At 39.0% G+C, this 13785-nt stretch overlaps 4 protein-coding genes across 4 annotated transcripts; 1 reads left to right on the top strand and 3 right to left on the bottom strand.

The window, feature by feature from the left end:
- Positions 1-2203: 2203 nt before the first annotated feature.
- On the bottom strand, positions 2204-3001 carry LOC104738350 (putative fructokinase-5). Its single transcript, XM_087482305.1, has 4 exons — positions 2858-3001; positions 2646-2780; positions 2454-2570; positions 2204-2341 (listed from the first exon to the last, which is right to left on the bottom strand). The coding sequence occupies exons 1-4, from the start codon at positions 2993-2995 to the stop codon at positions 2204-2206; spliced, it is 528 nt and encodes a 175-aa protein (XP_087338431.1). The 5' UTR covers positions 2996-3001.
- Positions 3002-3353: 352 nt separating this feature from the next.
- LOC147929797 (uncharacterized) lies at positions 3354-4050 on the top strand. The gene is made up of 2 exons (XM_087480721.1): positions 3354-3431; positions 3487-4050. Exons 1-2 carry the CDS (start codon positions 3354-3356, stop codon positions 4048-4050), a joined length of 642 nt encoding a protein of 213 aa, XP_087336847.1.
- A 2024-nt stretch (positions 4051-6074) lies between these two features.
- Positions 6075-7225, bottom strand: LOC104738351 (uncharacterized). The gene is made up of 2 exons (XM_087480305.1): positions 6661-7225; positions 6075-6586 (listed from the first exon to the last, which is right to left on the bottom strand). Exons 1-2 carry the CDS (start codon positions 6856-6858, stop codon positions 6236-6238), a joined length of 549 nt encoding a protein of 182 aa, XP_087336431.1. The 5' UTR covers positions 6859-7225; the 3' UTR covers positions 6075-6235.
- Positions 7226-8380: 1155 nt separating this feature from the next.
- Positions 8381-12389, bottom strand: LOC147929798 (uncharacterized). Its single transcript, XM_087480722.1, has 12 exons — positions 12218-12389; positions 11992-12143; positions 11411-11637; positions 11260-11369; positions 10711-11148; positions 10281-10593; positions 10087-10163; positions 9554-9734; positions 9350-9449; positions 8884-9274; positions 8540-8632; positions 8381-8385 (listed from the first exon to the last, which is right to left on the bottom strand). The coding sequence occupies exons 1-12, from the start codon at positions 12387-12389 to the stop codon at positions 8381-8383; spliced, it is 2259 nt and encodes a 752-aa protein (XP_087336848.1).
- Positions 12390-13785: the final 1396 nt, after the last annotated feature.

Consider the following 13785-nt stretch of genomic DNA (forward strand, 5'->3'; position numbering starts at 1 on the left):
GTCATATCGCTAGACGTGGCGAACCACGAAGTGTGCCGGATCCTAATAGATACTGGGAGTTCGGTAGATTTGATATTCCTCGAGACGCTTGCTAGAATGGGTATCGGGAGAAAGCACATCATGGGACCGCCCTCACCTTTGTTTTCGTTCACGAGTGAGACATCGATGTCATTGGGCACAATAACACTACCGGTGAACACTCAAGGAGTGGTAAAAATGGTCGAGTTCACGTTCTTTGACCGACCTGCGGCCTATAACATTATTATGGGAACACCTTGGCTCTTTCGGATGAAGGCAGTAGCCTCGACGTACCATCAGTGCGTCAAATTTCCAACCCCGCAAGGAGTTCGAGAGATTCTAGGGAGCCAAAGGACGGCATGGAGCTGCTACCTCGCAAGTCACAAGCTCCTGATTCAATAGCAACCACAGCTCGAGGTCCCTAAGAACCCAGTTCGGAAGCAATTAAAAGGCGACCTCACTGAGCCCATTTTCATCAACGATAAGTTTCCAGATCAGGAAATCAAGATCGGAGCTGGGTTGGATGACGAGCTCCGCGCCAGTTTGGTAACCTTTCTGAAAGAAAATATGACCACCTTTGCGTGGTCCGTAGATGAAATGCCCGGGATCAGTCCGGAGGTAATCTCACACGAGCTAAATGTAGATCCGACGTTCAGACTAGTAAAGCAGAAACGAAGGAAACTGGGCCTGGAACGGGCTGAAATTGTTAACAAAGAAGTAGACCGCTTACTAAGTGCAGGGCAAATACGCGAAGTGAAGTACCCTCAATGGCTCGCAAATACAGTAGTGGTAAAGAAGAAGAACGGGAAGTCACGAGTTTGCGTCGATTTTACCGACCTGAATAAAGCATGTCCTAAGGATAGTTTCCCACTTCCGCACATCGATAGGCTAGTCGAGTCCACTTCGGGCCACGAACTGATGTCCTTCATGGATGCTTTTTCTGGTTACAACCAAATCCTTATGAACCCGGATGACCAGGAAAAGACCGCATTCATTACGGACCGTGGGATTTACTGTTACAAGGTGATGCCTTTTGGGTTAAAGAACGCCGGCGCAACCTACCAGAGGCTAGTAAACCGAATGTTCGAGCACCAGCTCGGAAAAACCATGGAAGTTTACGTTGACGACATGTTGGTAAAATCTATGGAAGTGAGCTCGCATCTCGCGGATTTGAAAGTTTGCTTCGACATCTTGAACCAGTTCGGGATGAAGCTTAACCCCACGAAGTTCACCTTTGCAGTCCCATCAGGAGAGTTCCTGGGATACATCGTTACAGAACGAGGAATTGAAGCAAACCCGAGGCAAATTAACGCTTTCTTGTCAATGAGTTCTCCTAGGACTTTACGCGAAGTGCAACGTCTTAACGGACGGATCACCGCCCTCAACCGCTTCATCTCCCGGTCTACAGACAAGTGCCTCCCGTTCTACCAGTTGTTGAGGAAAGGGGGGAAGAACTTCATATGGGATACGAAGTGCGAAGAAGCATTCGCTCAGCTGAAAGCTTACCTGTCTGAACCTCCGGTCTTGGCTAAACCTGAGTTCGGAGAGCCACTTTTCCTTTACGTAGCTGTTTCTGACAGCGCAGTAAGTGGAGTCTTGGTTCGGGAAGAAAGGGGGGAGCAGCGACCAATTTTTTATGTCAGTAAGTCGTTTACTGAGGCAGAGTCCAGGTATCACATGATGGAAAAATTGGCCTTAGCAGTAGTTACTTCGGCTAGAAAACTGCGACCTTACTTTCAGTCCCATACAATCATAATCCTAACGACGCAACCACTTCAGACGGTGTTGCATAGTCCAAGCCAGTCTGGGAGATTAGCTAAATGGTCTGTCGAGCTGAGTGAATAAGACATCGAGTTCCGGACTCGAACCTGTGCTAAGGCACAAGTGCTGGCAGACTTCCTGATCGAACTCCCACTAGCCTCTACGGTCAATGACAATATCGAGGTCCCATGGACATTGCATGTAGATGGAGCATCTTCCAGATCGGGAGCAGGAATTGGGGTCCGTCTCACTTCTCCTACTGGAGAAATAGTCGAGCAGTCATTTCGCTTGGCTTTCAGTGCATCAAACAATGAAGCCGAATATGAGTCCTTCCTCGCTGGCTTACGCCTCGCAGTAGGGCTATTTCTCACATAAATCAGTTCGGAAGGAGAGAACACTTCTCACTCTCCACAATGAGCTATCATTACAATTCACTAATAGATGTCATGAGCTGTTGAGCATCAGATGGAGTTGGAAGTGCAGGAATAGCTCCTTTCTGAGTTGTACACACGGCTCCACATGCATTTGCAAAGGCTAGAGCTTCCTTCAGCTTCCCTTCATCCTGCAATACTCACATTTACTCCAATCACCCAAAAACTAAAATATTCACTATATGCCTAATCTAAAACCTCAAAACGGTCATCAAAATATTTGCAGTTAAAACTTAAACGTACATCGAGTATGGAACCGTCTTTTCCCAATGAGACAAGAAATGAACCAACAAAAGAATCACCAGCTCCAGTTGTATCAACTGCTTTCACAGCGTATCCAGGCACTCTCCCTTCAAATTTCTGCAATTTCACCAGTCTTCAGATCACTCTAGTAAGGAACAATCATATCAAATCTGATTCCTTTTAATTAGTTACCTTTGTGTAGTATCTGCAACCTTTCTCTCCATCAGTTACAATAAGAAGCTTAAGCTTATCATGCATGAGAGACAAAACAACATCATCCTTCTCTGCATCTCCACGTGTGAGAAACGTTACCTCATCATCACTTACCTAATCACACCAAACTCAACACTAAGATCACCAAAACAGAACACATCATTTACAACAAAACAAACATATATATACACCTTGATAATATCAGCCTCATTCCAAATACTCTTGATGACCTCAATTGCAGCTTCGGTGGAAGGCCAAAGAGGCAACCTAACATTCGGGTCATAAGAGAGCAAAACTCCAGCATCCTTTGCAGTTTTCATAGCCGCCATGTGAGCGGTTCTACATGGCTCAGAGATCAAACTAATAGAACCATAGTGGAAAATCTTAGCTTTCTTGATAAGATCCTTGTTGAGTTCAGATTCTTTCAAGAGCATATCAGCACTGGGGTTCCTGTAAAACATGAACTCTCTCTCACCATCTTTTTTCAATGTCACAAAGGCCAGTGCAGTTCTTGCATTGGTGTCAAAGCAAACACCTTCACTGTTCACACCATTCTTTTTCAATATGTTAACCAACATGTTTCCAAACTCATCATCACCAAACTGAAAAAAAAAACATCACACATCACTCTCTACAGGCTATGCATAATATTCTAACATAAGAAAAGATTTGCCACCGAGTTTTGTGATGGCACAAGCAACATTAGCCGGACCACCACCAGGGGCTTTGAGAAAACCTGTGGATTCAGCTAAAGATACACCAGAAGTGTCAGGGACAAAGTCGATAAGCATTTCACCAAAGGAAACAATTAATGGAGTAGCCATCTTTTGACCATCAATTTGAAGCTGCTGAAGAGGAAATTCCGGCCGAAAGGAATAAACGTACATATATCGATAGAAAACAGGAAGAAGGGCACGAACGCTTGTGGAACGATTATTTTACGGATAATCCGACTTACACGGAGAGGCAATTTCGCAGACGGTTTCGAATGAACAAGTCATTGTTCTTGTGTATTGTGAATCGTCTCAGTGAAGAAGTTCCATATTTTCAACCAAAAAAGGATGCAACCTTCCGGAATGGTTTAACACCGCTACAACAATGTACTGCAGCAATTAGACTATTAGCATATGGAATTGGGTCGGACTCGGTTGACGAATATATGCGTCTTGCTAAATCGACTGCTCGTAAATGTTTGGAACATTTTGTCGTCGGCATAGTTGACTTGTTTGGCACTGAATACCTACGCCGACCCACACCAGAGGATCTTGAAAGGCTACTCTTTTATGGAGAACAGCAGGGTTTTCCCGGGATGGTTGGAAGCATCGACTGTAAGCATTGGAAGTGGAAAAATTGCCCAACCGCTTGGAAAGGAATGTATTCATGAGGCACCAGTAAACCGACAATTGTTTTGGAGGTGGTAGCTTCAAAAGATCTCTGGATATGGCATTTTTTGGAGCTCCAGGTACTTGTAACGATTTAAATGTTTCAATCACCAATATTTAACGACATTATTTACGGTCGAGCTCCCGAAATTACGTACTATGTCAACGGAAGTGAGTATAATTTGGCTTACTATCTGACGGATGGTATTTACCCCGAATGGGTGACATTTGTTAAATCAATCCCACAACAACAACACCCGAAAAATCGCGTGTTTGCAGAACGTCAAGAAGGTGCACGAAAAGATGTTGAGCTTGCATTTGGAGTCCTAAAATCTAGATTCACCATGATTAAAAATCCATCTCTTTTATGGGCGAAGGGTAAAATTGCATATATTATGAGAGCATGTCTCATACTCCATAATATGATTGTCGAAGATGAACGAAATTCATACACACTTTATGACGAACAAGAATTCCAACAAGAAGATGGAACCTGATCCTCTACGGATCATACGTTTTCAGTAAATATGGCTTCAAATCTAGAGGGTTTAAGTGATGGTCATACAAGAATTCGTGATAGACAAGCACATCACAAATTAAAGGAAGATTTGATTGAGAATATATGGAATAAATTTGGACATTAAACTATGTATTAATTAAATAAAATGTTTGTGAGCTTTAATTAATTAAGTAATATGTTTGTTTGGTTTTTTTCTTTTATTTATTTAAAATATTTTTTTTTCATAAAAATTTGGTATTGTATTTTGAATTTTATTATAAATTTTTTAAATTTGCAATTTAAATATTATTTTTTAAAGTTTTTATAATTGTAATATGTTTAATATTATTATATTATTAAATCTTATGATCTTAATATTGCAACTTAGGCTTGAGACAGATTCGGTAAGAAAAATATGATTCCTTCGGTAAAAGCTGAACTGTAGATCCCATTCCTATCATATTTTATAGTTGTAATAGTTTTGATATTTGCTTTGACAACCGTTTGATCCTCACACGCAGACAGAGTATACAAAACCATGTTCTTGAGACCAAAATATTAGACACAACTTGAAAATTAATGAACCAAATATTGTGGGCTGTTAAATCCAATCTATAAAATGAATCTCATGAAATTTGGATGGAAATTAAGAATTGGAGAAGAAAATGTGAATCTTGATATGACTTCATGCTTATGTATGGACCTGTCGAGTTTAGACGTTTACATGTAACCACCAATAATTTTGGTTACTAACATTTCCGAAAGAGTTTACAAACAAGAGTGTGAGGATTTGACAATGCAAGTGTGTATACTCTATACATTAGTCTACGCAGCTTGATGTTAGAATTTAAGGGCTTCGTATTGATAAAAACAACAGTGAGGTTTTCTAACTCTTGTTGAATTTAAGCATCTCTTGGCTTTGGGTTCAGCTCTGTCTCCATACTTGTAGGTAGCTTTGGGGTTGAAGAAGCGGCGCCAAACTTGCGGACCAGTATTTTGAAACATGGCAGCAACACTACGTAAAGCGAAATGAAGAAAAATGGAGTTGCTACGAGCCACCCTAGTAACTGCAATAACAATAAGTACAATAGGAGTTAAATAAACAACTTATCTTTCAGATAACGACTATTTAACGACTATACATTGTTGTCAGTAAATTGTGGTCACGTCGTCGTTATGTAGTAACGAAATTTAGTGACAATTTGACGACTAGTGTACGACTGTATTAGTAGTTGTCGTGTAATAATCGTTAAATATGACGACTAATTTACAACGAAGTTACGACTTTGTTACATGAATAAAATTACAATACTAGGTTGTCGTTAAATAGTCGTCATATTTCACGACTATTTAACGACAACCTAGCGACAATGTTCTGTCTAAATGACGACTACATAACGACAATTTTGTTTTAGAAAATAATAAAATTAACTGGTTATTACTGTTTTGTAATCCTGATATTAATCCTGAAATTAATGAAATGGAGGACAAACATAATATACAAGTCCAAAATCTAATGAAAACACATTATATAAATAACCATAATTTTATTGAAACCAGAAAATACATTAGTCCAAAACAGAAATCAAACCAAAACCAAAGAGAGAAAGAGTTTATAACACATACAAACTGAACAAAAGAACTTGGTTCATGAGTTAAAGAGAATATAGGAACCATATTGGAGTTGATCATGTTGTTGGTGAATGTTGATTGTCCTCCTCAGCTGATTGAGAGGCTATAAACTCCAGGTAGGCTGGATTAGTGTCGCGCGTAAACTTTGCCATCAACGACAACTCTTTGATCTCATTCTTTTGCTCAGCCACAAGGAGAGAAGTCTCTTTTTCTCGAGCAGTCTCTTTTTCTTGAGCAGCAGCTTCAGCATTGAGAGTCGCCTGAATTTCAATTTGTCGTTGGGCTTCCTTGAGTTGCTCTTGCAATGTAAGAAAGGCTTCGGTTTGTGATTGTTGCTTGCCCTTGCCAAGATTAGCTTTGAGGCTTCCAAGACCATAAGGAGTTCCTCGTGAATCCTTCTCAGTGCACTGTTTTTACCAAAAAGAAAAACTGTAAATAAAGAGCAAAACAAATTCATGATCGAATAGAAATGGTACTTAACCTCAAGGAAGATGGCAGTACATTCATCGGTGGTGAGCTCTCGACGGTGTGAAGTACCATCTGAAAGGCTTGAATCTGCCTCAAGCTCAACCATCTTCTCCTGCAACTTCTGCTGATAAGCTTGATGAATTTTCTCTGCCTTGCCATCCACATAAGAACCATCCGGCTTTGTATGTGTTTTGAAAAAAACTTCACCCATACTGACCTCTTTTCCCAACTCTTCTTCCTACAATGTTACAAAATAAAGAATGGTTATGAAAGTGTTTAAATATAGAAAGGATATAAATGTAACTAACAAATTAGAAATGACTTAACCAGATCATCTTGGATTTCTCTATATGACTTGGGTCCTGATAAGTGGATGTGAGGACCTAGACCATTACGGTCAGACAAACGACATTTGGAATAGGTTGAACTCCTTTGTTGTTGTTCTTCAGTATCCCAATTATCAACCATCTCTTGCCAGAGAGTACCTTCAATCCATGAAGGTTTAATTCGAGACGTCTTTGCATCGCTAACCATGCCCTTCATCCGACGGTTACAGATGGTGTTGAAATGTTCTTGAACGGTTCCTGTTATCAATGGATCCCAAGTGTGAGTTTTCTACATAACAAAAGAGATTGAAAGCAACGAGATTGAAACTTTCAATCAGACAAACCAATTTAAAGCAACAAAAGAATTCAATCCGCAAACTATGAGAACCAAAGACATCCTAAGTATGACAAACCAATTGCTTGCACCAAACCAAAGCAATTAAATCGAATTCTACATCAAACCAAAGCTAGAAACATTACCAAGTCGTCTTCTCCAACTGTATGGGAGAGAGAACAGTCGTAAACTTCTCACGGCCAGGCATCATTAGCAGGGCAGTTAGAGATTGCATTGGCTCATCCTGGAGTTGAGGCTCGTAGTTGTTACCGGGAGAAGACGGTTGTTGACTATGACCATGAGAGTGCTGCGTTGGAGATAGCAGATGATCCTCTGGCATGTGAGCAGTATTGTTCTGAACCTCAGGTGTCGAAATGGGCGGATCAGGAACTTGATTGGATGAGTTCTGGAAAAGCGTCTGTGGCGGTGGGAAGTTCCGGAAATGTTGTTGCTCTTGGGGCGTGAACGGGGAAGGAATTCGAGCCGTTGGCGTGAAATTGTACTGAGGTGGAAGAGGGTTGGGTCTTCTAACGACGGGTGGGGGTTGGTTAGAGGGTCCGGCTCTCTGAGAAAGGTTGGGTGCAACCTTTCTCTTTTTGGTTTTCTTAACAGCAGGATTCGACGACATAGAAGATGGATCGATTGAGGAAGAAGGAGATGAATCGAAGAAGGTTTAGGGTTAGGGTTAGATTGAGAAAGAAGGATGATGTATCGAAGAAGGTAGATTGAAGAAGAAGGAGATGGATCGAATTGATGGATTGATTTAGGGTTAATGGAAGAAGGAGATGAGGAAGTGAGGAAGAAGGAGAGATCGAATGTTTTAGGTTTAGGTTTAGGAATAGGTTTGTCTCAGATCGATTTTGATGGATCAGATCGAAATGTTGTTGGGCCCAAATTTCTTTTGCCCAAAATATAAGAGGAGTGTTACACAATATAACCAATACATTTTGTTTATATTCACAAAAAAGGATTTGGTTCAGATGGTTAATGTACCCTGATTAATATCATCAGACCTGGGTTCGAGTAACCCCAAAGTCAAATTGTTAAATTTTTTTTTATGACACAAAAAAAATTTATACTTATTGTATAAAACAATAATCTTAAAGAAATTAACAATGTCTTCCAAATGTTTATTAAACAGTAAATTATTTTACATATCTTATACATAATTTATTTTATATATCAGGGTTCTTTGTCATCTTCTTCTTCATCATCCGAAGACGATAAATTACACATAAATTCATCTTCAGGTTTCGCGTCTGCAACATCATAATCGAGATTTATTGGGTCTCCTTTTTCCAAATTGTCTACTATGACATCTTCAACTGTAGTGATCAATACATCATCATCAGTTTCTGTTTGCCAAAGAGTTGGTTCTCCAGAAATATTTCCCCTCGGATTTACTTTTAGAACATTGAGCCACAAATGCTTCGGTTTCTTTATGTATGGGTACAGAATATAACAAACTTGATGGGCTTGAGATGCTCTTTTGCAATCAACGTGTAAAGGTTACACATATTATATATAAAAGGTAATAGTGATAATATATAATTAATGTGGAAAATTATATACATACCTAGAATAAATGGTTCATATTTATTGTACTTTCTGGATGAAAGAACGTCTACAACGCCACCATTACTTCTGCGAGTGCCTCTACCAATAACAGGGTCATACCACTTGTACTTAAATAGTGTGATCTTCAACCCAAGCATCCCCTCATACTCAAGTTCTATGATATCAGTTAATGTCCCGTAGAAATCTGCAGCATCAGATGCGTTCACATAATTTTCACCTTTAAGAGAGACCCCATAGTTACATGTCTTTCGTCCAGCATCGTGATTCTCTGTATGAAACAAATAACCTCTTGTAAAATACATTGGCCATGTTTTAGCATTGTTTAAAGGTCCATAGACAATTTCTTTAACCCAAGTAGGAAATGGATTGGAGGCGTTCCAATAAGTAACCTGCATATAAGTCCCGTTATTTTAAATAATAACAATAAGTAAAATAGGTATATCACGAAAAATTATTTAACATACATATTGTTTAACCCATGAATGATATTCATCAGCTCTTTTCGCGGAGAGTTCTTTCTCGCTAAGTCCTGGATATTTTGCCGAAATATAATCCTCGAACATACTAAATATAGAAAGACCAGATCGCCACAAATGTATATGAGAAAATATAGTGGAATTAGATATCTTAAAATGTAAATAGTTTGTGACATGTAACTAATTATATACCTCTCAATTGGTTGAAAATAGTCACAATTCCGTAAAACATATGCGTGTGTGTAACGATAGTCATCACCTGAAAGCCATATTTCATTTATTTCTCCACTGGGATGGCCAACTTGAGTAAATATAGTGGGTACTCCAGGGACATGATATTCAAACGCGTCACCTTCATCAAATCTTGTTAACCCTGACCATAAAATTAAAAAATTATTATTATGACTATTAAATTAAATATCACTTTAAAAATATTCACTCTTAATTGCTCACCTTGATTTTGTTTGTATGTTCGCAGCAAAGTAGTGCTCAGAGAAATAAGCAATCTCGTCATTGATATATGATTCAACAATTGATCCTGCCGCATATCTTTTGTTCTTTGTTTTTCCTTTCAATTTTTTGAAAAACCTTTCAAAAGGATACATCCACCTATATTGGACAGGGCCTCCCAGTTCAGCTTCGTAGGGAAGATGTATAGGCAGGTGCTCCATCACATCAAAAAAGGAGGGTGGAAATATCTTTTCCAAATTGCAAAGGATTAAAACAATGTTCTGTTTTAGAATTTGAAGTCGACTTGTTTGCAAAGTTCTTAAGCATAAGTCCCGGAAAAATGCTCCAACCCCTGCAATATTATATTTATTCAAACTTCATCACATTAATTACGGAGAAACCTTTACTCACTTCATATATATATATATATATATAGAACTTTAAATAATTAATTAATATATCTGAGAACGCAAGGTGGACATTCCGGTTAAGGAGTTCTGCAAAGATAAATGGAAGTAACCGCTCCATGAAAACATCGCAGTCATGGCTCTTCATGCCTGAAAACTTTCCATTTTCCATATCAACACAACTAGCTAAGTCTGCCGAATAGCCATCTGGGAATTTAACCGAGTATTTCACACATTCCAATAAGCTTTTTTTGGCTTCGTCTGTCAATGTATAGGGCGGGAAAGGTGCTTTACCCCTACTATCAAGATGTAAGTGTGGCCAAGAACAGAACTTTGCTATATCCAATCTTGACATGACGAAATCTTTTGATTTACCTTTCACACGCATAAGAGTGTACATTATGTTGTCCAAAAAAATCTTCTCTGTATGCATCACATCAATATTATGTCGAAGATTAAGGTCCGTCCAATACGGTAGCGACCATAAAATGCTTTCCTTGTGCCAGTTATGGTGCTTTCCATATCCATGCATCTTCCTTTCATGACCATTTCCACCGACGTCCTTGGTTCTTGGTGGATTTACAGAATTCAACCGCTCATGATAAACTTGCTCACCGGTCAAGGACTCTGGTGGATACTCTCTTGTAGCGTCTTTTCCCTTTAGGAAGTCTTTTTTATTCCTCCTCAGAGGATGATCAGGAGGAAGAAATCTCTGATGACAATCAAACCAACATGTATTCCTTCCATTAGGTAGATAAAAAGACTTTATATCGTCCATGCAAACTGGGCAAGCTAATTTACCATGTGTTGTCCATCCAGATAACATGCCATACACAGGAAAGTCGCTTATCGTCCAGATCAGTACTGCTTTTAGGTTGAAATTTTGGTCCAAGGACACATCATATGCATCGACTCCAGTAGACCACAACTCTTTTAACTCATCAATAAGAGGTTGGAGAAAGACATCAAGACTAGCTCGCGGATGGTTTGGACCAGAATTTAGAATTGTAAGAAACAAGTACTCAGTATCCATGCACATACCAGGGGGTAGACTATATGGCGTCAACATCACTGGCCATAACGAATGGTGACGAGACATCCCAAATGGATTGAACCCATCAGTACACAATCCCAGATACACGTTACGGGTTCTTCAGCAAATTGAGGATTTTGTTCTTGAAAATACTTCTACTCCGCTGCATCAGATGGATGACTCATTTCTCCCACCTTTGCATGGTGCTCAGCATGACATCTCATTGCTGCTTCAGTCTTGTGACTCTGATACATTCTCTTCAGTCTATCACTAATAGGTAAGTACCACATACGACTATATGGTACTTTGGTTCTGCGTCGGTCATTCTTAGGCTTCCATCTTGGTGCATCACAAAACAAACATTTTTCTTCCTTTTTGTCATCTTTCTAGAATAACATACAATTGCTTATACAAACATCAATTGTATGATATGGGAGTCCTAAATTGCGCATCAATTTCTCTGTCTCGTAATGAGAACCCGTAGTCTGGTTTCCTTCTGGTAAATAATCACTCAACATTTCACATACTGAAATCCACTAACTTTTCACTCATATTATAACTGCCTTATTTTGCATAACTCTAGCAGCTAAAGATAATTGTGAGTGACCTTCACGACAACCATCATATATTGGATTTTTTGCACCTTCTAACAAGTCATAAAATTTTTTTGAATGGTTAAGTATTGGTTCTTCTACACTCTTATAACCCCCATCCCATTGATAGTTATCATCAAAACCCACATTAGAAGGAAATGCATCATTCACCATATCCACATATCTATCTTCTATTACATTACCCACTTCCTCACTCCCACTAATAAATGTCCGATCAACGGTACTCGTTCCTATATCCATATTTATTTCTTCCCCATGCTTATACCAAACATAATGATCTGGCATAAACCCAAAACTAAAAACATGATTCCAAATTCTAGTCCTAGAAAACGCTTCTCGTTTTTGCACCTACTACAAGGGCAAAAAAACTTATCCCCGTTTTCTTGTGCAAAAGGCTGGCTATTTGCAAATTGCATGAACTGCTCCATCCCGGCTCTGAACTCTTCTGTAAAATTTTCCGTCACCTCATCGATCCTCTTGTACATCCACTCCCGGAAATTACTATAATTGTAACTTCCTGACATTATTATAAATCTCTATGATCTCGTTTTTTTGTGGTGTTGCTTTGTGTGTTTCTGTGAGTGAAAAAAACGTTTGGTGAGCTCAGTTTATGTAGGCATATTTAGCGACTAAAAAGTGACTATATCACGTAGTCACCAAATACAGGTACACCTACTCTGGATTGCTAAAAACGTGTTTTAAACCAACTTTTAGAGACTATTTTGCGACATTTGCGGCGGGTCGCAAACTTTTGTTGCAAAATAGTCACCAAATTTACGACAAAATAGCAACTACTCAATCAGTCGCTAAATTAGCGACTAATGTGCGACAAAATTTTGCGACCCGCCTCAAATGTCGCAAAATAGTCGCCAAATTTACGACAACACGAGCATCTACACAATTAGTCGCTAAATCAGCGACTATTTTACGACAACATTCACAACTTCCTTGCTTCGTCGCTTTTAGTCGCCATTTAGCGACTAATTTAGCGACACAATATTTTTGTCGCAAATTAGCGACTAATACACACTACAAGAAAACAGCCAATTCCCGACTGCAGTAAGAGTCTTTAAGCAGTCGCTAATTCTCTGTTTACGACTCAGTTACGACTAAAACGTATAGTCATAAGTCCTTAGTCGGTAAAAGAATTAGTCGTAAAAATAGTCGTTATTTAACGACTACTTTACGACAAAATTCCGTACTCGTAAAAATAGTCGTAACAGAGTCGTAAATAGTTACGACTACGATACGACAGAGTTACGATTAACCAGCAGTTATATAGGCAGTCGTAAAGGAGTCGTAGTGTAGTCGTAACATTTGAAGACTCGGTTACGACGGATTTACGACTAATCATGATATACATTAATTTTGCTTGTAGTCGTAAAGTAGTCATAACATACTTGCTATTGATTTACGACTATTTGGCTACTATTCTATTATGCCCCAAATTACATCTGTTTAGCGCCTAATGTTTTGTGGATAACAAATTTGTAAATGTTTTAAATTGAAATTGGTACCAGTTTCTCAAAATATTATGAAACCAATATTGTAAATACAACAAAAACAAGATTGAGACAATAAATTCATATTAACCGATGATTCATAATACAAACCAAAAGAGACAAATGCATACCAAGTTTCTCACAAGACAAATATACAAACCAAAAGAGACAAATGCATACCAGTATACATGTGTCTCAACAAAAGAGTCAAGTTCAACAAAAGAGACAAGCTCAACAAAAGAGACAAGCTCATTAGTTAGATCTATGAAATTGGAGGGTGAGAAGTTAACCTAAAAAGCATCACTGTTTGGAGATGGAGAAGGAACCGGATTTGAAGGTGGAACTGTTGCAGGAAGTGTGGTTGAGAGTGGCTTTGTGGTTGCTTCAGCTGACTGAGTCTTCAAAAACTCCATAAAGG

The sequence above is a fragment of the Camelina sativa genome, chromosome 13 (assembly GCF_030686135.1).
Source record: "Camelina sativa cultivar CO46 ecotype springtype chromosome 13, ASM3068613v1".
NCBI lineage: Eukaryota > Viridiplantae > Streptophyta > Magnoliopsida > Brassicales > Brassicaceae > Camelina > Camelina sativa.